At 39.4% G+C, this 26,647-nt stretch overlaps 1 protein-coding gene across 26 annotated transcripts in view; it reads left to right on the top strand.

The window, feature by feature from the left end:
- Positions 1-26,647, top strand: part of TSNARE1 (t-SNARE domain containing 1) — a 416,856-nt gene that overhangs the window by 354,039 nt on the left and 36,170 nt on the right. For all 26 annotated transcript variants that reach the window (XM_085536897.1, XM_085536893.1, XM_085536887.1 and 23 more), the window contains one exon: positions 5,822-5,937. In XM_085536897.1, the coding sequence (XP_085393023.1) occupies positions 5,822-5,917 (96 nt within the window). In that variant the 3' untranslated portion in view covers positions 5,918-5,937. The remainder of the gene's footprint in view (positions 1-5,821; positions 5,938-26,647) is intronic.

A 26,647-nucleotide genomic window follows, 5' to 3' on the forward strand; every position in this document is an offset into this window, starting at 1 on the left:
GAACTAGGATCTCTGAGAAGCCTTACTTTTCCCAAGCAGAGCCAAATTCCTTAGGAACAATAAAGAGTGCACCCTCACTGACTGTAGAAAGTCCTTTCTCCATGTTCTTCCTTCTACTCCACATCCTGCTCTGAAGCATGGAGATACTAAAGAAAATGTTTGTTTTATCTTTGTCATTGTGGGATACTTTGACATTTTTCTGTAGTTTTAATCTTTGAATTGGCTGCATTTAAATGAAACGTATATATCAGGTTGAGACTGATTTCAGGCATGGAAAATGTCAGCCTGAATGGTTATCACTGGCTAAATAGCAAAGTGGCAGAAAACACAGTCTTGCCATAGGACACACAGAGGAATCATGCCTATAGATGGCAGGTGAAATAAAGGTAAATGAGTAAGAAGTGAAACACAAAGAAACTTAGAATGGGAAGGCTATGCAGAATTAGTGCCAGATTTCAAATGTGTAGACACTGAGTCAAAAAGAAAGGTTTGAAATTGATCCAAATGATGTGGCAGTCAAGGTACAAAACCAATGTGACAAAACAAAGTGATATTCCCTTGCTGGCATAGGCTGGCCTTTTTCACTTGCTATCAAATCTTGTAGGTTTTATTCATATCCAACTTGACTGCTTTGTACTCATTTAAATACACCAAAAGTGCTTAATAATATTACTGGCCTTTTCTAGCCTGCCTGCAGAAGCAGTGATATTTAATAGCAAATTCATTGTTACTCTATAAGGAAGCTTTACCATAAAGGTCACCAAATCTGGTCAGCGCATTTTAATTTTTGCACACATTAAAGGTCATACTCCTCACTTCTGTAGCAATAACACATTCTGTTTACTATCTCATCAGAGATGACTGTGTATTACTTAGATGAGAGATTTTCTCAACAGAATATAAAAACAAAAATAATAATGATGAAGACAATAGTGAGAGTGTATGAGGCATTTTCCCTTCTCAATGTTTGCATTATACTTCAAGGTAAATATATATTTATGGTCTGATCTTCTGCTGCATTACTCCAGAATTTTCTTTTATTCCCCTATGAAAGCTCCACAGCGTTTTGCAGAGTCCCTGCTGGTGTATCCTGGAGTGACAGTAGATTCAGATTTATAATATCACCTCTGTATAAATGTGTCCAAATGTTATTAAGGACCTGGGCTCCCAATCCAGCAGACCACAAATTAGCTTTCAAAATGTGTATTAAGGGCACAGACAAGTGCTTTAGTGCAATACCAAATGACCTCTGAAGGCAGGGTGAAAGAAATGGTACGAACCTCTTTAATGTCACAAAGCTCTCTATGCAGAGATTTGCATGAGAAGTGTCCCATTTTATGTCAAACAGATTTGATAATCTGAAAAGAAACAGTACTTGAAAATTAATCAAGGGGAATTTTCATTGCCTGACAGAGACCATTAAAAAAACCTAACCCAACAATTGGAGACTGTTATTATGCAGATCTTTTTTGTTGTTGTTGTTGTTGTTTTATTTTTGAGGGGTTTTTTTTTGGATTGGTTGGCTTTTAATGCCTCCCACCGAGATGAGTTTGCAGGAGATAGATCTCTGTAACAAACATGACTCTGAAGATTTCATTGCGTGGTTTGTGGAACTGTACTTGCAGAAGTTCTTGTAATCCTTGTTCTGCTGGTTGGTGCTTCATTATTTGTGCATTATTTAAACAGCATTCCTCAGGTAAAAATGGATAGCCTTACTGAGTCCTTTTATACTGAGTGCAGGGTGGCTTTTTGCTCACTTACCATAATGACCTTAGAAATGAAGACTGAAAGGTAGAACTTTCCCTCAAGACAGATTCTTGCCCACACAACCTAACTGAAATGCCTGGGGTGTGTCAATACTTCTTCTATTTGACATTGCCGGAGGTAGGGAGGCATGCTGTTGGGTCAACTCTCTTAGAATTATAGAATCATAGAATCAACAATGTTGGAAAAGACCTTAAAGATCATCCAGTCCAACTGTCTGCAAATCACCAATAGTTCTCACTAAACCGTGTCCCTCAACATAACATCTAAACATTCCTTGAACACCTCCAGTGCTGGTGATTCCAACACCTTCCTGGGCAGCTCATTCCACTGCCTGACCACTCTTTCAGAGAAGTGATATTTCCTAACATCCAACCTAAACCTCCCCTGGTATAACTCGAGGCCATTCCCTCTCATCCTATCACTAGTTATATGAGAGAAGAGGCCAACACTCACCTCACTACAACCTCTTTTCATGTAGTTACTTACAGAGCAATGCTGAGCAATTTTGAGCAATGGTCTTTTTCTGCTGTCCTCATCGCAGTCCAGGGAGAGTGATAGTAAGGAGGTGTGATATTTGCAAGATGAGTTTGGCTACTGATGGTAAACTGCCAGGGCTTTTGTCTGGCAGGAAAACTAAAAAGTGCCCCAACCATAGAGCTGTGGGAGCAGCCATGCGGCCTCCCCTCAGCCTGTTCTGCTCTGGGCTAAACTTAGCAAGGAACCTCAGCCCCTCCCCATACACTTTGCTTTCCAGACTCTTCCCCATCATGTCTATAAATTTCTATGGTGCAGGAGGCAGAGGGACAAGGCCACACTCTTTTCAGCAGTGTGTGATGACAGAACAAGAGGAAATGGCCACAAATTGAAGCATAGGAGGTTCTGCACAAATGTGTTTAAAAACTTCTTTGCAGTAAGGGTGACAGAGCACTGGAATAGACTGCCCAGAGAGGTTGTGGAGTCTCCTTCTCTGGAGACATATAAGACCCACCTGTGCAACCTGGGGTCAGCCTGCTTTGTCAGGGGTGTTGGAGTAGATGATCTCTAGAGATCCCTTCCAGCCCTTACAGTTCTGTGTTTCTGTGATCATTATATCCGTCCTTTGGATACTCTCTAATAGCTTTATGTTCTTCTTATATTTGACCTCTTTACTAAGGCCAGTTGGGAATTCTCTACCTCCCTGAACTGCATTCTACAGTGGAAGCAATCTGTAGATGGCAGAGAACCACAATGCTGCTTTTCCATATCTGAATCACACAGGAAAAGCAGTTTCCTCTGGACCACTCTCCTCTTATTTATGCTTCGCTCTTGCCAGCATTTGATTCTCTAGCAAAGACGCATTTATGTATTTATTTATTCTCCTTTTAACTGCATTTACTTAGGATTTTCCAAAACGAACCTTACTTTTCTGGGCCTACAGCAGTATTGGGCTTTAATAGTTGCTAATGATTTAACTGTCTGTTGTGACATAATTAGAACGCCTCTTAACATTTCACCCCCAAGAAAGAAATACCTTCTAGGCCATAGAACATGACCTACAGCTTCTTTTATGAAGTGGTGATGGAAAGATTTCTTCCAGGCTCAGTCACATCCACTTCTCCTGTCAATATAAAGCACTCCTCAGCTGTGTCCCTAAATAGCCTTGCTCGATCCTTCTCTGCTTTTCACTCCTCACTATTTCACATGTGTTTTTAAAGAGCTTTTGTCGAGACTAAAACGTATCTTTACTAATAATGTGTTACTAAAAAAAGCTGAGAACTTAGCAAAATAACTCGTAGAGAGCCATTACTTTCTACTGCAGGATTTGGGCTGCTTCTGTTTTTGATGGTGATTTCTCTTTTTCCTCAATACTATATTCTTTTCATCTTTGGCAAATGTTTACAAGGAAAATAGATTAGCTCAAATTTAATCAACAAGTTCCTTGTGTTATGGGAAATGGTCTTAAAACAGACTGGGACAGGGTAAACTAACATACATTGAAATAAACTCAGATAAGACTTCTTATAGTTTTTTGTCATACATTTTCTACCAGAAGATTAAACTTTTTACTTGCTTTAAACTTGTCCAAAATGTGGCCTGAAATTCTGTCAGGTTTTCTATATCTCTTATATTTAGATATATAGGTACATATTTTCATTAATAGTTAAAGGCAGTCAGTGTTTCCCAAAATGAAGTTCAGTTTGTTTATACCTCAGCTGTCAGTACCTGCACTGTGTTATTGTTCCTAGGCATGCCATTATTTCAGTAAGTGTTCCTCACCAGTAGAAGAAGCTTGGCAGAATTATCATACAGTTGGTCCTGTAACTGTGGATGCAGGTTGCACTGGGCCATGGGAACTGAGAGGAGGTCAAATGCCTGTAAGGCTTCCTGTGCAGAGCCCAGAAAAGTCAAGGAAAATAAACAGTGATGTTAAGGGGGGACAATGTAAAGGAAAGATCTCCAGCAGCTGAGGGGAGAAAGGGCTGGAAAAAGATGAGTGAAATCAACTCATCTTGGAGTTGGAGGAATGGGAAATGTTACAAAAGAGCAAAGCTCCCTGAATAATTATGTCCTGAAATAAATGAATCATTTTACATGATCTTGACCTTGGGAGAAATGATCCCGTTGAAGATTTGGAAATGGTTTGCCGTGTGGATTAACCTTGATTCAAGAAACTAAATCGTACTTCTATTGTTATTATTTTTTACTATTTGGGGAATCTGAACTTTCCTGAGATCACCCAGGCTGCCGGCTATGGTTTATGTCTCCACTTTCTTGCCTTAAAATGAACCCATAACCACATTGCTGTTTGGAAGGGAAGATAACTCTTTAAATGGTTCTACTGTCTTGAAACTTCAATAGAAATATTAGGACCTTGATGTTAAGTGAAAGGTTTAAAGTTTTTTGTGGTCTCATGTAAGCATGGCTTTGATGGATGTCCTAAGAATATCTGTAAGTAAAATGTATATAAATATAGTATGTGTGTTGTGCAATAATTACCCATTCACCGAGCAAGTTAGAGATCCTGCTGGGGAAAAATATTTTTTCATTAATTGTACATGCATACCTGGGAAAACTAAAATCATAGCATATGCAAGTTGTTTAGCCCTTAAATTTCTGATGGTGATGTGTTTTCAGTGTGCCATGATGTCTTGGGGCTATTAAGAGTCACAGGACTGCATTATTTGTTTCCCAACTTCTCTCCACAATGACAAGACAATGTTTATAATCTCATTTTACCAGTCACTCTCTGTTAACCTCAACTGGGGATAATTACCAGAGTTTGCTGTGATTACTATTATAATGTATGCTGTTTATTATTGCGCATTCCTCAAGGTCCCTATACTATGGTCTGTAGATCCTATCTGGTGATCAGAACAATTTGCCCTACCTGCTATGTGCTAATGTCTTTCTTCACTAATTAGGGCACTGAAAAGCTTGCAAGAGCTATGCGATCAATCTAGGGCTATAGACTCCCCACTAGCTCCCAAAGGATACCTACAAACAAGCGTTGCATCCATCACTTCGCCAACATACAGGATAGTCTTCTTCACAAGATAGGGCGGGTTAAGTGCATGGGGGCTATAAAAAGGACGGTGTTACTGAATCTCATAAGAGATGTAAACAGAGTAGGAATCATTATCCTGACTTTCCAGCCAGGGCGAGGTCATAAAATGTTAACCTAAATATCAGAATACAGGCTTGGCCCTGTCTCTTTTACCCTCCAATAAGTCTGTTTATGGTTGAGTTTGATGGTTGCTTTACACTCTTGAGAGAGCAAAATAAAGGAACCTTTCTGTAAAGGATCTGAAGTAAAAGCCCCCATACAGTCTTTGAAATTCTCATTTGGAGTGTTAGCCTACTGCTGGATGCTTAATTGCTTAATGACCTATTAGCATCCTGTGCTGACATCATGCTGGATCATTATGAACAAAGATACAAGTTCTCCATGTTGTCTCATTGTTTTGTTTTGTTTCAGATAGTCTCATCAATGGAAAAATAGCATCATTTCTTCGTGAATATGCTTTCCATCTTCCTATTCAAATATCCATGCGTTTATTTCTTTCTCTTCTTTCAGCTACGAGCCAGGAAGATGAAGTGCTGCCTCCTCTCTGCTGCTGTGGCCGTTCTGCTGTTCATCGTCATAATCATTGCAGTCTCAGTCAAAAGCTGATCTGATGACTGTTTCTGCAGGTAAAAGCCTTAAAAATCTTATACTCTTGGAGATAACTGGGAGACAATTCAGGAACCTGGTAATGCTGAGAAAGATTTATCCTAGCTTGCAGGTTCAGGTTTGGCCTGGGTGAATTATTTCCTTTAAGGAGTATTTGAGCTTGGAAATAACATCCTTTTTGTTGTTTGCTACCTTTGTCGTATTTCTTTTTTCATATGGACTTACAGAAATGCTAATGAATGAATCCTAAATCCACTGAATTAGATGTGCTGAAGTGATATTGAAGACCACAGGGTAGGAATGAGGATCCAGCATCCTATGGAGATTTTCCAGAGTGCACCCATAGAGGTGCTGAGGCTCACTGCTGTCATTTCTGGCAATTTAAGCATAGATTTTCTAGACTGAACAGTCTTCTGGAACAACAGTGAAGTAAGAAAAAAGAATTGATAGATTTTGGTTATTGCTTCATTTTACAGAAGTTCCTTATTGTTGGTATGGCTGTTCTTCCATTTCAGGATAAATTCATTGGCCTTTAATATGTCTTCAGTCTTAATTGTGTTATCAGATGAAATAGCAGGGATTGATTCAAAACAAATGATATCGTGGATGCAAAAACTTGGATTAATCATCAGCTCTATACTATTGAATGTTAAGAGAAATGTCCATTAAATGGCATTCTGTGCTTGCGTAGGTACTAAAGCATTTGGCCACTGCTGAAGTGAGGAAGGTATCTTTTTATTTAATATATAAAGGGGTCATTTTATATAATATGTATGTGCATATATTAATTCCACATATATTTTTACACCACATTTCCATAAGAGACAGTGCTTAGGGATTCAGATTGTGATCTGTCCTGCTGATTTAAATCTGGAGTAGCTACAATCATTTTATTTGCATTACTCTAGTTTTACTCTGCACAAGTCTGGTTTAAAAAGTGATCCCTCATGGCAATTTATAATATAATAAAACTTGGTTCATATGTGCTTAAATATTCTCAGCTACTAGAAATCACAAATCTTATCAACAGCTGACTAAATCTAGACACATTTTAATTTAAATCCTTTAAGGAGATAGTCAGAGAACCAAAGTATTCTAACAATAAAACTCCATCAGAAACTAGATTTAATCTTCTGTTAAGAGATCCATGTCTTGTGGGAAGTGAACCTAGAGATCTTAATGAAAGCCCCAGGAAAAATATAATGCTGTGCTTTTTCTCATCGGTTGGAAAAGTAATTATTAAGTTTAAAGCATGAGTTACTCTCCAGCAGTACAAGTGCAGGCAAAGTCTGTGTTGAGTTATATGGGAGCAGGCTTGTTTTTTATAATCATTATAAATTGTTCTTAACCCACATTGATCCCAAATGTTGTGTAGCAGATTTCACATTTAGATTTAGAAAATATAAGAAAACAGAGCATTTTCAGAATTTCCGTGTCCATGATGGAACATTTTTTTTTTTCAGCTACCTCAACAAACTGTTTCATATAAAACTGTGTTGCATACTTTAAGAAGAGAGAGAACAGCTGGCTTTTAATGCATAACAGCTCTACATGACAGTACAGGGAAAATAAAGGGAAGAAAAAGAGTTGGGGAAATGGTTACAAAATAGTCCGAATTGTCAGAGGACACATAAATGAATAAAATCTCAAGTTTAGTAATGACTGGCCAGAACTTCTATTTAACTCATCATCAAACTGTTTTTTTTTTTCTTCTGTGCTGAATCAGGAAGTTACCAAAAGAAGCACAACCAATTATTTTAGGATGTGATTTAAGCCCAATTTGCATGATATCAGAATAGGTTTTTTTAACTTCAAAACATGCAGACACAATGAGAAATATGAAGGTCACTATTCAATGAGTTAAAGGGATGAAACGCCCGCAGTATCTATGATCACTAATGATCATTATGATCACTAACATTAAAATCTTGTTTTCCCTATTTCTACTTTTGCATTAATGATGCCGAATAAATGGTTCTTGAAAGACTAAAAAGCACTTATTTTCTTTTCAAAACAAATCAGAAGTGAATTTGGCCATTCCTTCCATAGGACAGATCACTTCATGAGTCGTGTTAAAAAAAGAGCACTTTTCTCAGTCACTTTTCCAAGCATTGATGACACCATCAGCTGCTGTCCAAGTGCGTGCAGAGAGACCAGCTGTTCAGGAGAGCTCTGAGCCCTGATTTCTGCCTGATGAGCCCCTTGTTGTAAGTATGTCACTGCTCCCTTGGGGCAGTTTTGTCTGGCAGAGAGAAGGTAGAGCATCTACAGAGGACATGAAGAAACTCCTGGGGCCTTATGTCTTTACGTTTGTTTGCTGACACCTCAGGAAAATAGCCCAGAAGATTTTGGGTCACATTGCTCATATTGTAGCAAAACTGCAGCTGCTCATTTTGCTGTTGTTTTGTTATTGTTTTTGATTTTAATTTACATCAGTAAACATCTGAAAAGGATGGTACCACAGCAGCAAACTAAAGGAGGTCCCTCGTTTAACGATTTCTTTGTCTAGTGTCAGGATTTCTTAGCCTGTGTGGACTTTCTGTGTCATTTGTAGTTTGTGACTCATTTGGATGAGTGCACAATTACCTAAGATGACAATTGAGACTGTTGGAATCCCGAGTCTAGGGCATATTTAATAGAAAAAAGAAAGAATGATTTATCCAAAGAAAGATGACTTAACTGTTTTGAGCCCTTTTCTTGGCAGAAGTCGTTGCAGCAGGAGGTGTCTTCCCTGCCTGACATTCCCTGACACATTTCAATCAGACAGAGGTTGTGGGACTGAGTCCTTAAACTCTATGAATTTACTCTTCTTTGCAACCTTAGATTCTGTCAGTGAATGAAAAGGCAAGAACCCAGAAAACAATATTTCACTTGGGGTTCCTGGTGCAGTTGTTGACTGTAATGGGCAGCAATGGAAGAACAGAACAACAGTGTACAATTGATCCCTGAGCAGAATATTGTCCCAGTCTTCATCAAATGGAAGTGCAAGGACTTCATGATTCAGGAATCATAGAATCATAGAATGGCTTGGGTTGGAAGGGACCTCAAGGATCATCAGTCTCCAAACCCCCTGCCACAGGCAGGGCCACTGACCTCCACATTTAATACTAGACCAGGCTGCCCACAGCCCCATCCAAAGTAGCCTTGAACACCTCCAGGGACAGGGCATCCACCACCTCTCTGGGCAGCCTGTTCCAGCACCTCTCCACTCTCATAGTAAAGAACTTCCCCCTGATATCTAACATAAATCTTCCCTCCCTCAACTTAAAACCATTTCACCTTTTCCTGCTGTTATCTACCCTTTCAAAGACTTCCCTCCTGTTTACAGGCTCCCTTTTGGTAATGAGGTCTCCCTGCAGCCTTCTCCAGACTGAACAATCCCAGCTTCGTCAGCCTGTCCTTATAGGGGAGCTGCTCCAGCCCTCAGGATCTTACTGTATAATCACTAATGCATTCCTTTCTTGTTAATGTGACTGCTTTGAAACACTATAAACTTCTAAAAAGTATACTGAGGGAAGAGTTCCACTCTTAATTCAATCAGCATGTAGTCCTTAATGTATAGTTAAAAAAACCAACATATTGTCCAACACATCTCCTGCATGACTGCAGTACATATGGAAAAGCGATAGTCAGGCTCCAAGTATCTATTTTCTAAACATTTAGCAGTCTCTTTTTGAATTTAAACTGAGTTAATCATTATCGAAAACTGGAAAATACTGTCTTAATTTGTTTATATTTTCTCCTTTTGAATCACAATTTTCTTTGCCTAATTCATTTACCGGCTTATTATATGGATAAATGTTTTCCTCATCCTGACCAATGAGAATGAGATTCAGGCAGCTGATTTTATGCAGTCTATCTTTGGTGTTTGTTTTTAATTTACTGTTTTTTCCAGTATTCTGTTTACTACAGTATCCCTGTAGGCTTACCCCTTGTTCTTCGCAGTGCAGTAAGAGTTATAAAAGTTGCAGTTGTAGTCACTGTGAGTGCTTGGAGTAGCAGAGGAATGCCCCTTCATGCCATCCATCCTAGGGATGTAAGGAATATCTTCATCTCAATGCTTTAAATCTTCAAGTTTGAAACCAAGACACCGAAAATATATTTTTGTAAGATGTGTTTTTGTTGGATCAGCCACAGAGCATCTCTTCCGATGTCATTCATGTTGTGCTTTTCACTCGTGGCAGCAGGTATTGCTCGGCATAAAGTACCATGCTATGCCAAGAGAAAGCACTTCTAAGACAGAACACATGAGTAACACACCGATAAATGCAATCAGAGCCCCTGTCTGTTGGTATAATGAGGGCTGTTTATGGCAGAGAGGGAAGTATTGAAAGTATTTGTGTTCAGCATTACAGTTCAGTCATTCCTTCCCATGAGGGGAAGGCACCCTCTTCAGACTCATGCAATAGGAATTCTGACATTCTCCTGGTGCATCGCTGGACTGATGATGTTAGGTCACAAGAACAGAGCATTTCCTATTCAGAGTTTATCAGAGCTGTAAGTCGACCTTAATGAACTCTACCTAACTTAGGGCAAACAAGCAAAAAGAAACAGCTTTAGTTCATGGTATTACTTTTGCCGTTTAACTTAGTATGATGGAGACAGCTTTACTTATTGTCTCTGTCTTTACAAGTCTGTCTATGGCATATTAATGACATAAGTGTTTCAGTTTTCAACCTTCCTTCAGCCTCTTGAGCTCTGTGTGGTTTTTAATATTTTTTTTACTGCTGTCATTTAGATTCAGGACAAGTGGAAATGGTTTTAAGTTGAAAGATGGAAGATTTCGGTTGGATGTCAGGGGGAAGTTCTTTACTATGAGAGTAGTGAGGTCCTAGAACAGGCTGCCCAGGGAGGTTGTGGATGCCCATTCCTTGGGAGGTGTTCAAGGCCAGGTTGGATGGGGCCCTGGGCAACCTGATCTAGTAAATGTGGAAGTTTGGTGGCCCTGCCAGGCAGGGGGTTGGAGCTTCACGATTCTTGATATCCCTTCCAACCCAGGTCATTCTGTGATTCTGTGATTCCAAAATTATTCACCCACCTGCCTTGGTTGTGCCTTTCCTGCAATGCTTGCCCTACAGAACCATCAGAAATCAATAACTTTACAATATTTTCCTTGTTTCCTATTTTTTTGTGAAGTTTGCTACATTTACAGTCAGGTGTCAGCTTTTGTCAATTCAATTCTTACCTTGTAGTCTATAATTAATTACTCAGATCTTGGCATCCTCACTCAATTTTTGCTCTGACAAGGAAAACTGAGGTGCATTCTGATTCTGCAGTAACTTTTGTGCTTTGAATGTAAACCAGTCAGAAATGAGATCTGAATTTTCACCGATTAATATTTCATGGGTCTGGTTTTAAGATTTGGCCCAATTTCTTAATTCAAGCTAACATTTATATTCTTAAAGCCTTTTCTGATTCCATTTCCACAAGCCACATCTGCATTTCTTTTAACTAAATTATGATGATAGCCAGTTGAAATCTATGGTTCAAACATGTAGAAGAGAGAAATAATCACCTGTAGAAAATGAGTTTTTTAGGAGGCAAAAGTCAACCTTACATCCTTTCAAAATAACAGAGCAAGAAAGGAACATGCCAGGAAATAGGTGAATTTATTCCTAAGAAGTTCTCTGAGTTTTCACCAATTATACAAACCTTCAAAACCTTCAGTCAGATGAACATTTTGATGGGGTATCACACGATCAGCTTACTGTGGCTGAATGCATTTCAGATTGACCTTGATAGCTGTCCGTCTGCATGTATTTGGGCCTTTACAAGCATCACATAATGCCAGGTTATTAATTCTGCTGTGAAAAGAGCTAAAGGAGGATGCATTACGTTGCTTTCATCTTAAACTGCAGCCCATGCAGCTCAATTAATGTGTAGTAATATGAATTCATTGATTTGAATACAGTCAGTAGGACTCCTGAGCAATCAGCAGCTTTCTTTGTCAGGTCTGAAGTTTCTGCACTGGTTCTTTGTAATTGGTAGGAAAATGGAGTACTCCCAGTAAGTGATTGTGCAAAGTGCTGATCCTTCAGAGGGATGCAAAGTCTCTGATCTGAGTTTACAAAAGGCATTGCTAGCATAAATAATTTATGCTTTGCAAGGCCTTTAAACTTCAGCCATGATGACACACTTACAAGGATGTGACAGAAGATGCTGGTCTTCAGTTCAGTGCACTGAGTTTCTACTGAGGTAAAGAACAGAAGCACTTGGTTTCTACTGAGATAAAAACTAAATTAAATCAAATTAAAACAAAAACAAAGAACACAGAAAAATGGCTATAAAAATGGCCATACCCTTGTTTTTGAAAATGGTTCAGGTCGTTGGTTTAGACCAGTAACCATTCTGGACTCATATTCTGTGTTATTTATTTGTGAAAAGAAAAATGAATATCTGCTGGAATTGTGGTCATCACTGATCTTTCCATTAACTGCTTTAATCTTATATGGCTTTAGGTGCCTACAGATTGAAATTTTAGTTTGGAAAAGATTGTCCTAAGTGAATGTCCAAAACCTTCAAATGTCAGAAGTGTCCACTTCCCTATGGATATTTTCAGTTCCTTATGAGGAGAGGTGTCTGGTTGAGGGAACATCAATGTTTTCAGTATGATGAATAGCTCGGGAGAGTTCTGTGAGACATAAATCACTAGAACCATGAGAAGGGAAGATTAGGCTCTTTACATGAGAGACACAGATTTATAAACTGCTCACTATCATCCAGCCCTGTTGAGTGACACTTTCAGTTGACGGTGCTTGGGTTATCAGTCTTATTTAGCCCCTCCAAGTCAGAGACATCTTGGTGTTGTGGAAGGGGCAAAAAGCAGAAAATAATTGTCCAGGGAGTTCTTTGTTCATCCTGTTTTTTCTTGGCTCTAAATGGTGAAAGGACTATGAGTAACTTCTGCATATGAAGGAGAGAGTTTGAAGAAGACTTCATTGCTGACACTTCAGCTGATAGATATTCACTTTCCCTACACATAATATTAATGTGCTATATTTATGTGCTCCTCATAGGGCTGATTTTTCAAGCCTTTCACAAACCTTATTGCCCTTCTCCAGACCTGCTCCAGCACCTCCATGACCTTTTTTTGTACTGAGGTGCCCAAAACTGAACACAGTACTCGAGGTGATGCCTCACCAACACCGAGTACAGGGGCAGGATGACTTCCCTAGTCCTGCTCACCACACCATTCCTGATACAAGCCAGCATGCCATCAGCCTTCTTGTCTACATGGGCACACTGCTGGCTCATATTCAGCCAACTGTCCATCAGTACAACATGGTCGTTTTCTGTCAGGCAGCTTTCCAATAACCGTTCCCCAGCCTGTGGGGTTGCCTGGGGTTGTTGTGACCAAAATGCTGTACCTGACACTTGGCCCTGTTGAAATTCAATACAGTTTGCCTTGGCCCATTGATCCAGTCTATCCAGGTCCCTCTGTAGTGCCCTTCTCCCCTCTGGCAGATCAACACTCCCTCCCAACTTGGTGTCATCTGCAAACTTATTGAGGGTTCACTCAATCCCCTCATCCAGATCATCAATGTAGATGTTAAATAGAAACAGCCCCAGTACTGAGCCCTGGGGGACACTGCTCATGACCAGCTAACAACTGGATTTAACTCCATTGACCACAACTCTTTGGGCCCGGCCATCCAGCCAGTGTTTCACCCAGCAGAGCATATGCCCATCCAAACCATGGGCAGCCAGCTTCTCCATGAGAATGTTGTAGGGGACAGTGTCAAAGGCTTTACTGAAGTCCAGGTAGACCACATTGACAGCTTTAACCTCTATCCAGTGAGCGAGTCACCTTAATGCTCTGGGAGGTATTATTTAAACTGGAGGGTGAAATCAGATAAAGGTTAGATGGCTCAGTCAAGACTGTTTCCATGGACTCCTCAAATTCTGGACCTTTGAGAATTGGAAAAAATGAAAAAATTCCATGACTGTTATTTTTTAGTGGTTTCTGTGCCTTCTGTAGCTGTGCATATATGAACCTTCTTAGATTACCTTACAATTATCCATATCTTGGTAGTATTATGTCTGTTTAATGTATAAGTAATAAAATTATAGTTTTCTTTAGGATGCAGATTGGCAAGCTGTCTTTAAAACCTAACTTATTATTCCACCATGCTCAGTGGATTTTCTGAAATGCCTTTTGTATTTTCATTAGGCTTTAATAGGAGTTGGTCTCTTGCACAACAACCTTTAATTTGCAGGTTATGTTTCTGCTCTCGAAATGACCTTTACAGATATTTCTGGAAACTTTTGACTTAAGTGCTTATTAAAGAAAACTCTGCTTTTCCTAAGAAATCCTAGAGAGATGGCTCTTTTGCTTCAGAGTTTGGTAAGGAAGTTGCTCAAGCTTTGACACATTATTAATTCCCTAATTAATAGCCATATTTTTACACTGAAATGGCTTTTACCATTACAATGTCAAATGACTGTGCTGTATAGAGCATAAACCATTTTCACTTTCAGAAATAGGTCATTGGGGAATTTCTATGCTGAAAGCCTTTCTCAAATGAATCTGATCATTCCAGCAGAAGGCAAAATTTCTTGTCACTGAAAAGATATACAAAGTAGACTAGAGGTAAGATAGATCATATCAGTTTTCACATTAGAGGTGTTGATTGAATTACCTCTCGTTAACTGAACCACTCTGGTTGTCCATGTACAGTCATGGAGAGCGCGGAGAAAAATGCGTTAGTTTTGATGTCATGTCATCAAAACATGCTAGAAATAACATCCCAGACTTTGCTGTCTCTCTGCTGACAAGCAGTACCTCATTAGACAACACTAATTTGATTGTTTGTGATCGTCTGCCTAGTCTTTAGATAAAAAAGCCGCATCACCTGTGAAACACTTTGAGACATCTGCTTTTTCCTCTTAAAGTTCGAGTGCTTAAAGAAGAAGAAGCACACAGCAGCATTATCTTGAACAGCTTCTGTGCAAGTTTAGATTAAAGGGATTTTTGAAAAGAAGCCCACCCAACATAAGGCTTTGCTAATAACTGCCTGCACTGCACTTTGGTTCTTGGTTGGACACCTTCTTACCTGTATAGAAGCCAAAGTTCTGAGGTGCCAGTGTTTTATGGAATCAAAGAATGGCTGAGGTTGGCAGGGTCCATCAAGGATCATAGAATTGATTCATTAAGATTAGAAAGACCACTAAGATCATCTAGTCCAGCCATCACCCATGCCTGTTACCTCTCCAGATCATGTCATACAGTGCGACATCTAACTTTTTCTTGAACATCTCCAGTGATAGTGACTCCACCACCTGGGCAGTCTATTCTAATACCACGTCAAATCATCTTGTCCAAACCCATTCCTCAAAGCCAGGTCACTAAAGCAGATTCTTGGGGCTGAATCTGGACAGGTTTTGAGCACATCCAAGGATGGAGACTTCTCAGCTTTCCTGTAAATCATGCTTCTGTTTTTGACATCACCCACATTCATTATTTCTTGTGCTTAAATGGGCTATCCTTCATTTTGTTTTGTGTAAGGGTTGTTTTACTGATGTCTATTCCTGGGTCTTGTTAAGGAGTTTGCTATATGAAGAGGCATTCTTGCTGATTATTGTAAGCAAAACTACTCTTGGCTTTACAGCTACCATTTGTATTACATTTACAACATGCAATTAAGGATTCCTATTAAATGTTCTGTACAAGGCAGATCCCAATAACCAATATTTATTTACCTTTTTTTTCCCCAGAACATGGAATTAATAAGAGTACAGAAGAGAAATTTAATGCTGGAGAGAAGCTATAAAAACTACATTTCATCTTGTATGAACAAATTTGGGTGTTTATTGGCCTAGAAAACTTTTTCCTTTGACTCTCAAATTTTGTTGTGGTGTGACAGATACACAAACTTCCTAGAATCCCTTTAATTTGTTAGTAAAATCCTTTAAAATAAGTTTTATTGATGTGAATGTGCAGTACACTGTTTAATGTAATATAAACCATCCAGAGGGACCTCAACAGACTCAAAAGCTGGGCTCATGTGAACCTAATGTGGTTCAAAACATTAAAGTGCAAGGATTTGCACTTAGGTCAGAGAAATCCCAGATATGTATACAGAATGGGAGTAGAAGGTTTTGAGAGTAACTCTGCAGGGAAGGACCTGGGGGTCTTGGTAGATGAAAAACTGAACATGAGCCAGCACTGTGCACTTGGAGCTTGGAAGGCCAATGGTATCCTGGGATCCATCAGAAGAGGGGTAGCTAGCAGGGTCAGGGAGGTGATTATCTATCTCCTTCTCTGCTCTGCCCTCGTGAGGCCCCATCTGGAGTACTGTGTCCAGGTCTGGGGCCTCCAATGTAAGAAAGGCAGGGAGCTCTTGGAGAGGGTCCAGGGGAGGGCCACAAAGATGATCAGAGGGCTGGAGCACCTCCCCAGCAAGTACAGGGAGCTTGGCTTGTTCAGACTGGAGAAGAGAAGGCTGTGGGGTGACCTCATTGCAGCCTTCCAGTACCTATAGGGAGCCTATAAACAGGAAGGGAGTCAAATCTTTGAAGGGGTAGATAACAGCAGGACAAGGGGAAATGGTTTTAAGTTGAGCGAGGGAAGAAGGGAAGATTTTGGTTGGAAATCAGGGGGAAGTTCTTTATTGTGAGAGTGGTGAGGTTCTGGCACACGTTGCCCAGAGAGGCTGTGGATACCTCATCCCTGGAGGTGTTCAAGGCCAGGTTCAGTGGGCCCTAGGCAGCCTGGTCTAGTACCAGATCTGCAGGTTAGTGGCTCTGCATGTGGCAGGGGGGTTGGAGCTTGATGATCCTTGAGTTCCCTCCCAACCATTCATGATTTTAAAAGTATTGTCGTTGTTTAACTTATGGTTAATATTGGCACACTGAAGAGTTGATTTTCCAGCCTGGATTTGAGCTATATAGTTTTTCATTGACATGTTATAACACTGAGTTTTCTTTTGCCTTTCTTACTGAGCCAGAAGGTTCCTGGCTTATCCATAGCAGGTCTGTTCTTGATAGAGACCACATTGCCAGGGGTAGTTGGATTTTTCATGGTTGGCAGTCAGGTTTTCTGACAAATCACAGGGGAATATTCTCCATCTCTGATGCATTCCTGTTTTCTGTTTGAAAAGAAACTCAACAGCAGCCTTCCCTTAAATCTAGTCAGGTTATCTCAGAGAGAGACTGATACACAGCTTGGCAAAGGGAGCCATGCACATCAGTCAAGACACATGGGGGAGCTTGTCTTTTTTCTGATGTCTTTTCAACTTTCAATAAATACTTAAGTATGTATTGATGAAAAGATCAGAATTGGATCATTCTGCCTCTTATACCCATGTCTTTCCTGTCAAGTGCTGGAACTGTGCTTGTTTAGCTGTCTGTCTCAGCAGTTATTTATACATGTGAGGCAGCAGAGCAACTACAAGGCAGGCAAAATGGAGACTCCTTCTGCATGTCCTTTACTCCTGACCTGTAGAGATCCTTGGTTTAGATTCTTATGCTGGATGTGGGGCAAGAACTCTCTTTGAATTCTTATCTAATTAAAGGCAGAAGGAGTAGAACCACAGAATAGTTCTAGTTGGAAAGGACCACTAAATGAAGTTCAGCTTCCCTATGAAGAACAGGGATATCTAGAGGTAAATCAGGTTGCTCAGAGCCCACTTCAGCCTGACCTTGAACCATTCCAGGGATGGAGGTCTGTGAGGAAAATTGTTTTCCTCACTTGTTGAGGGGTTGGAGGAACTGACAATATTCACAGACTTTGTGTGGGATTTTCTGTAATTCATTTCCACCAGCAGAATTTGGTTTCATTCAGTTGTTGACAAATATAGAAGAAGGGACATCTACATTTTAAGATCATCTGATATTTTTGGTTTTTAGTGCTGTGTTCCATAGGTAACTTCAGCGTTGTATGATAATTTAATGTTGGTGATGTCATTACATAATCCCTGGCTAAGGCATACGTAACTGTTTGTGTGCAAACATGCACCCAAAACCTGATGTTCTCAGCAACATAAAAATGATCTTCAGTGGGTGGAACAAGTTTACAGCTATAATTACGGTGAGGGTTAAAAGTACTGATTGCTTCACTTATGAATAGGAATGAAATAGCATGAAGTTCAACAGTCAGCCTTCTCTTCCAGTTTCTTGGAGCTGAAGGACCAAATAGTGACAGATAGAGCCTAAAGTGTTTTGTGCCTACATTTTTGTGTGTTTATGTGTTTTTCTCTTCATATCTACACAAAGTCATCTCTTTAAAACAGGCTGTTTTCACTATCTTACAGAGAGGGTACTATTGTTTTTAGTTGTTTATTACAAAGCAAAGAGCTTTAGGGTTATTTCCTATTGTAATTAAATCATGAATGCTCTCCCACTGGGAACATATATGTAAACCAAAGAGATGGTCTTTCTTTCTATCTGTATTATTCATATGAGTGGTCATGAGGACTGCTTTTGTCTAAACACCTAGGGAGTTAGTGATCTTACTGTCTTGGGAATATGAACCTCACAATGAGACCCCATAGTCTTTTTTCTGATAAGACCTTGGTGGAGACAAGTACAGTAGAGAAAAGCTCCTCAGTAACTAAGGAAAGCAGATTTCCATCTTGCAGATCACTCTTCTACATCCAGCATGACCCCTTCCTGACACAGCTCCATGCCATTTCTTCAGGTTCTGTTGCTGCCCCTCTGCTTCCTTTTGAGGAGTGGTAGGTCATCATGGGTTCTCCTCTCCATCTCCTAAAGATGAGTATTCCTAAACAAAAGAGGTTCTTCTGAGATTCATTCTGTGACTGTGCATGAGCTGGACTGAAGATGAGCCAGACTGATAAGATATGCCAACTGCAAATCTGCAGAAGACTTGCTGCCTTGTGGCCCTAGAGTTTTAAACAGAGGAAGGGGCTGGAAACATTTCAGCTGATTTTAGCCAGAATGACAGATAAAAGGCATTGCATGTTGGGGTTGTATCTAATATGACAGTAGCTCATCTGGCAGGTCCAATACTAATTTTCCTTGCAGCAGAAATCCAAAGTATATGGGTTTGTTTTTTGAGCAGGATATGACCTATCTTTTCATTCTTGAGAGCAATATCATGTTCCAGTATTTCTCTTTGCTTTCTACAAAGGAGCAGTCATGGGAAGGAAGATGCAAAGATAATGAGGCTAGTGACAGTGACAAGCAGTGGGAAAGGTGATGTTGGCATATTATTCCGCCTACTTTCCGTTGCTCCGGTTCCCATATCTTCCATCCAAGGAAAGCCTTGGAATGCTTTCTACCCCAGGCTGCTCAGTCTTTTCCAGTATCTCAGAAATTCCACTCTGTTTTCTCTCTATATACTTTCCAGCAATATACTCATTTTTCCAGCTTCTATTTCAAGTAGATAAGAAATAGTTTCGTAGTCGGACAAGCTCATTGAATGTGCCTGAAGTGGTAGAGAAGCAGCTCCAAATTTAGCAGTTGTAAACAACTCCTGTAATAATGCAAGGCCTCGATGGGTTAGGTGTAAATGCTTAAATTCTTAGGATGAGTTTAATTTAACTACTGAGTTTCAGTGATCCAGGTGGCTGTTTTCATGTTGATGAGCTATCCTATTAGATAACTTTGCTCAGGACATTACAGTAAGTTATGCTTATTCGGTGTGTATCCTAGTTTCTATCTGAGGCACATAAAGTATACAAGGAAATGGCTTATGATAGCTGATAACTGCTTTTTCCAAAGAGCATTGAAGCCATTGGGTTTTCTTGTGGTTTCTCACTGCAAAGAGTGTGAACACTGATCCCAAACTTAGTGTCTAGTTACTATGAAACTTGACGAAGTCCAATCTTTCCTCAGTTGAGCTATTCTGAAAACTAGGTTTTTATGTCAAACAAGTCGTGGAGATCTTCTGTCAAAGTGGTTAAAGTTAACCACGGGCACAAGTTAACTCACGTCTGTCTGTCTAACACTCTCACTGATGTTGGAGAACTTGCATTCTCATGGTGTTTCTCTTAGCGTAGAGGGACCACAGCTGAGCTCAATGAGAGTAATTCCAGCTTTAATATTCACTATAGGGCAACACATGCAGAATTGGGCATAATGACACCCCTTCCACATCTAGCTTTATTACAAACAAAGAAAATACCAGGGAAAAGTTCACGCAGACACTTGAACACGTGCTTAACAATGAGCACACATAACCTTACTGCCTTATAGGAGCTGATGAAACTTCCTGAGTTTAGGGTGCCTGTTTCAATGGAGGGACATGAGTGGATCAGAAGCACAGAGTGAGTCCATGAATTAATTAAAATAAAAGCCAGTGTTCATGTCCTCTTATATCTGCCCTCCCTTGTAAGGACATATTTTGTTTTTATTTTTCAGGCTATCCCATTCATGACTTTTCTCCATCCCTACAGCCTACTCAAAAGTACTTCACAAGCAAAACAAAACCAGCCCAAGTTTTAGGCTTGAAACCACAACTCAGATAACCAAATCCTCTGCTGAAATGTGTCAGAAAAGTTTAGGCATGCCAGAATTATTTTGTCAGCCTTTCTCTGGCTTTCAAGTAAGTTGGACAAGGTTTTGCTTTCTGTCAGATTTTTATTTCTATTTTTTAAATCTTCTTTTGATGAGCTTCCTATTGGGTTTTTAGCTACTTATGGAAGAAGGTTAATTTTTTAATTGCTATTTCCAGTAAAAAAAGCATCACTTCAGAGATATTCTTTCTTTCAATTTTCCCTGCTGTTGCTTTACTCTTGACATTCAGACTGCTCAACAAGTCCTGATGTGACACTGTAAAATCTTTATCCTGTCAAAGCCCTGCTGTGAGCACTGCCCAGTACTTCCAGAATTTGCATTTAGCATCCATTCATATGAGTTAAATCTGCGGGGTTTTCTTATCATTGAGTAGCCTTCCAGCTTTATAAGAAAGGGCACAAAGTTAATGAAAACAGCATTAAAACTCGATTAGCGTTTAGTGAGATTATGAAGCCTTGCAACTTAATATTAGTTTCAACGTTTTCTCTTAATTTACAAGAACTGGAACCTGTTTCAGCAGAAACAGACCTATTGTTGAGCCCATTTGCCAGGTGAGGATGTTATTTCTGAGGAGACTGAAGGCTTTATTTTTAGAGGGAGGTCATTTGGCAGTTTGAGTTTTGATATTTTTGTTTTGTTTTGTTTAATTTTGATGAAGGGATCTTTTCTTCTTCTGAAAGGAGAGTCACTCATCGGACTTCATGCTCATGTTTCTTTCTGCACCTCCTAGTTTGAATTCCTGAAGAAATGCATCCCAGAGGATAACCTCTTGGAATTGCTGTACTACAGCTTAGTTTTTTCATACTGTTAACAAATAACCAACCTGGCTTCACCACAATCAGTTCATGCCTGATGAATGTAGCGGCCTTTTATGATGGAGTTACAGTCTCAGTGGATAAAGGAAGAGCAACTGATGTAATCTATCTGGACTTGTGCAAAGTCCAGATCTTGTTTAGAATCCACCATGGAACCATTCAAGGCCAGGCTGGATGGATCTGTGAGAAGCTTGGTCTAGTGGGTGTTGGCCCTGCATATAGCAGAGGCATTGGAACTTGATGATCTTAAAGGTCCCTTCCAACTCAAATGATTCTATGATTCTTTGAATACTTTCCTTTAGGCACAAACAATGTGTGCTATTGTTTTGCTGGGGGGAAAGCAAAGAGATAAAACCACAATGTGATTGTGGTACTACAAAGAAATTGCCTGCTATGCCCGTGAAAAAATCAGTCAGAAGAAATGTTTGAGTCTGAGCATCGATATGCTTTCTATCCACAGTTCTGGCTCTAGCTCAATTAAGACATTAAATTATATTGCTTATTAAAAAATAAATAAATAAATCAGGGGATTATTTCTGTCTTCAGAGCCAAGTCACAAGTTTTGGTTCAAGTCCATAGTGCTTAAGCATTCCCTACAATTCTGTGTGGCAGAGTAGCATAAAGAAGCATTTTGCCCTAGATCTTCTTATCCCCAAAGAATTTGCAAGTAGATGTGGGCCGTCAAAAAATTTTCACATAGAGAATCATCAAGTTTTAGAATCATAGAATGACTTGGATTGGAAGGGACCTTTGAGATCCTCTTGTTCCAACCCCCCTGCTATAGACAGGAAACCTTCAGATAGCACACGTCTGACATATCAGTCTACTCTGATACAAGTGAGGACTGCTAGTATTGCTCTCCTCTCCACAGGCTATTCCAGTGTGAGACACAGACATTCATAAGATTAAGAAGAGTGGCCCCAGCTAGATGCTAGACACTACAATCTGTATCTTCCTATAGAAGGAAAAGCCAAAGCCAAAGGAATTATTAAGCTCTTACAAGCCAAAACATACAAAATCTACATTTATTTTCAGTCTTTATACTGAAGAACTAGTTTGATGGCTGATAAGAAACTGTTTGGAGAACTAATGGTCCCAGATTATTTCTTAATCAATCTTCATTCTTTCTTTTTGTTGCTGGTTTTTGTTTTGTTTTTGAGTTAAGTCACTCTTCCACAGTTTTGAATAATGGTGTTTGGTCCAGTCAGCTGTTTCAATTACATGTTATTTAGTTCAATTCTTTTGCTAAAAATGATGGAAACCTTCTGTAACCCAAACATGTGATTTGAGGGCAAATTCAGAAAGGGCTTCTGCCTCAGCAGATACTGTGATGTAGCGTGTAGCATCTAGAGATCGTTTTCATTGATAAAAGGGCCTTCAGAGAACTGTTCAGAATAATATTCAGTTCTTTGTTGAGTCAGCTAATAAAATAGCTAGTTACTTAAAATGTCCACAGGCATCAAAGCGTAACAGAAGTTTTAGACAATGGAAAATAATTGAAATTACTTGGGACATAATGAGAAATACACTATCAGGTTTTATAAAGGCTTAGTCAAAGGGCTTGATTCTCAGCTGTAGACAGTAGAATTGCATGTAGTCAAGTGTAAAAGAGAAAAAAAAAAAGAAATTAAAAATGGATTTATAAAAGGGTATTATGGAGGTGGTATTAAGTGAACACAGCTTGTCAGTTCTAGCGCTCAACGTGAACCCAGATACCATCCTTGTTAGAATGAACTGAGATTGCAGCATTTAATGCTAAACACTGTTTTATGCCTCAAATTCCTTTCATAATGGACTGTAAGACAGTATGCTGAAATGAAGATGTTACAATACAGACGTTAATAAAAAGCCTACATGCCTTTCATCCTGCAGATCTTAACATACCACTCTGAGCACCCCCCTGAGGCATAGAGGTATTGGTGGTACTCTTGTTTTAAAGTCAGTGAAACTGGGATACAAAGAGGTTAAGTTACCTACTGGAGGCTGCTACAGAAGTGCAGTTATGTCAGTTGCTCCCAAATTCTTATCACCCTTAGGGAGAATTTGCTTGCCCCTTACTCTATTAAAATAGAAGATATAGAACAATGAATGGAAGATTTATGTAATATATATCTACCAATTTCAGTAGAATCATAGAATGGTTTGGGTTTCATACAAAAACTCTGTGGGTAAGCCAGCTGCAAGGGTCCCCTAAGAAGCCTACTGGCTTGAAGGAAGAGGAATTCACATTCTTTAAGTCGTCCATCTAAAAGTTAGAATTCTCTTAGCACCTCTCTGGACAGTTAAAAATGGTACATGTCACCAGATGCTCAGTAGTCCTACCTCCCTTTTTTGATTATCTTACAAGATGAAATATTATTGGAAGCAGTCTACTCCTTTCTCCTTTCCTACACACGTTTAGGACACTGCCCTTCAGAAAGCTGGAAAAAAAAAAGAAAGAGGCAATGGCAGAAGCTGATTCATTTCACTACATGGGTGAGGGGTTGATGGTTAGACTAAACCATTGTAGTGGTCTTTTCCTACATTAATGATTCTATCATTCTGTTATGTATGGATGTTCAAGAAAATGGAAAAAAAAAAAACAACAAACACACATGAATCTTTTAGAGAAGCAAATGTGAGCACCGCATGGTCTAAACAAAGATTCACCTGATCTGTGGGTCTTAACTCAGTTTACTGTGTTTACTGCCACCAATTGACCTCATCAGGAAGTGAGGATGCCGAAGTGCATGAAGACACTGTGGTCCTCGCAGGCTGTCAGGAATAGCTTCTAAAAATGAGGTCAGAATACAGGGTGGAAAAAAAAAATGATGATGGATATAGGTAGGAGAAAGTTAGATACTCTCAGACATAGGGTTTGAATTTTGGATGACCCTGTGTGGATCCAGGAGTTGGACTCAAGGATCCTTGTGAGTCTCTTCCATCTTGAGATATTCTGTGATTTTATCGTACCCTAGCACCAGAGGCCTGAGGTTGACTTGCTTCTCTTCCCAGTGCTGGACACTGTTTCCCCTCAAAACAGCATCTGGAACAACTTCTATAATGTGTACAGTTCTGTCAATATACAGAAATACCCATCACAGACCAAAATACTTCCCAAATATAGGAAATCTAGCAAGAAGAATTACCACCTAGTTTATTGATAGTTGCAAACGATTAGTCATTTTCCCTAGTCCTAGTGTTGTGGTCAGGATGATTGATAAATCATAATTAATAATTTATTTAATTCAGCACTTACTTAAGTACCTGGAGCATGCTGACATGTTGTTCAGCTTTGTGGTACACTTTATCTAAACTATACCAGTGCTTTTTATTCAGCTTTTGTAGTCTTACGAAAGTATTTTTAAAAGAGTAGAAGAAATATACCAGCATACCAATTACACCATCTTCAACATAGTTTAACTAAATAGCTAAATATTTTACATAATTCAGCAGCATATTCAGGGAGTCTACCTGAAAATAGGCTTGCTGCCTTTTTTATTGTTACGTGATTCACAGCTACAAACAATCTGTTAAATGTAAAGAATAGGAGTCCAGCCTACCAAGAAGCAAATAGCAGTTTTGAAGGAAAGGACTTTCTTTTTCTTTGTTATGTTAGAAAGATAAAAGTAAGGCAAATATCAGGAAGAAGTGTCTAAAAATAAATTTTACTTATGCTTTAGTCATCTTGCCTTTGAACCTTGCTGTGAATATGCAGCTTGAATAACATCGTATGTAACTTGTTTACATCGACAGGAAGATGAATATCGTGCATTCTGATAATTCTGTGTTTTTTAATCATCTAAATTTTGGAGTAATTTTGAATGCTTTTTATTTTGTGTCTTTTGGAGTCCCAGAAATAGATTTATGTTTTCATTTCTAAGTGATATTTGAATCGACAGAGAAGAAAACATTCATATTTTCTTCTTTTCTTTTTCTTTTTTTCCCTCTGTAATAGTAATAATCATCAAGAATAACATCCTTTCTACCTCTGTATCAAAATTTATCACCTGGGGATCTCTAAATGCCCTTGGAAGTGCATGCTATTATCTCTGCTTTAGTGACTGAAGGAACAGCAGACAGTAGTTCAAGTGATTTTCCCAGCATCACGGTAAAACTCCACTCTAGAGCTAAGCACAGGACCGCATCTCCTCCTGTGCTATTCCCAGGTGATTAGCTCTTCTGTAACCTCTGCACCACTTCCATCCTTTTTAGTTGAATTTCCTACACCAGTCACACTTGGTTAGATGTGACTTAATGATGAATCCATCTTTTATTATTTACCGTGATGGCAGGGGAGAATGAATCTTTTTCAAATAGAATGTAGTTTTAGGATGCCGTTTGGCCACTGGTGGGGAGTTGCTTGATTTTCAGAGTTGAGGCTCAATTGAAAAAGTTGCTTTTTTTATTATTTCTGGTTTTGTTCCTTTGCTCTGCTCACCACTGCAGTATCTCAGCACATGCAGTCACATAAGATGGTTGCCTGCTAGAAGGTAGATGTGACTATTTGAAGGGCTGTAAGTGGCAAGAGGACCTGACTCATGTAGGTCATTAAACTACTTACAATAATAAAGCCAGTACTAATGAAGGATGCACAGCTCCTCAGTGAGTATACTACCCAATTCTTCCATTACTCTTACACTGTTATATAGACCCAAATGCAAAGTGGATCATGCTGAGTTGAGTGTCTAATATTCAAACTGATGTACATGGGGTTTTGAAATTTTAGGGGAAAAAAAAAAACAACAAAAAAACCCCTTCTATTTTAAAGGGATATTGTGAAAGCTGCATCCTGGTCAGAGAGATGCCTAATTATCAAATTAACCTGTACACTTAGTTCATTCCTGAGAAATCCAGGGTAAGGACCGCACATAGAAGTCCATCCATGAGCTTTCACAGTTTGCAATTGTCATAAGATTAAGCGCTTGGCTCCACCTTTCCTAATTTGTTTTTTGAGTTATGATTTATCTAATCGTTTGGGTTCACAAAACTACCGCAGAAAGAAACCATGTGCTAATATCACTGGAAAACAGGCCTAAAGAATTAGCTGTAACACCAATGAAGAGGATTTTTTTTTCCTTCTAATTCTTGGTGGCCAGCCTTACAAATCCCTTATTATCCATTCATGGAAGTGTCACATTTAAAATGCAAATTCCTTCCCATCCTCCTCCCCCTTCTGAATGCATTTCCTTTGAAGTATCCCTGGAGCTCCTGAGGTGCCATCCACAGTGGGTTCGCTGTGATCAGCCAGCATACAAAGTGAGTGCCCTGCATCAGCTCAGGTGAATTCAGCTGAGCCCTGTTCAGCTGTCCCAACCTGCATCAGGACATTATGTTAGCTTTAGGAAATGAAAAATGAAGGGTAGCAGATATACTACTCTCAATGAAAATACAATTATTTTTCTTCATTTACCATTAATAAAACTACTAAGACTAATATTTTGACAGAGCCAGTGTT

The sequence above is a fragment of the Coturnix japonica genome, chromosome 2, assembly GCF_054131305.1.
Source record: "Coturnix japonica strain WE chromosome 2, WE-NBRP24, whole genome shotgun sequence".
NCBI lineage: Eukaryota > Metazoa > Chordata > Aves > Galliformes > Phasianidae > Coturnix > Coturnix japonica.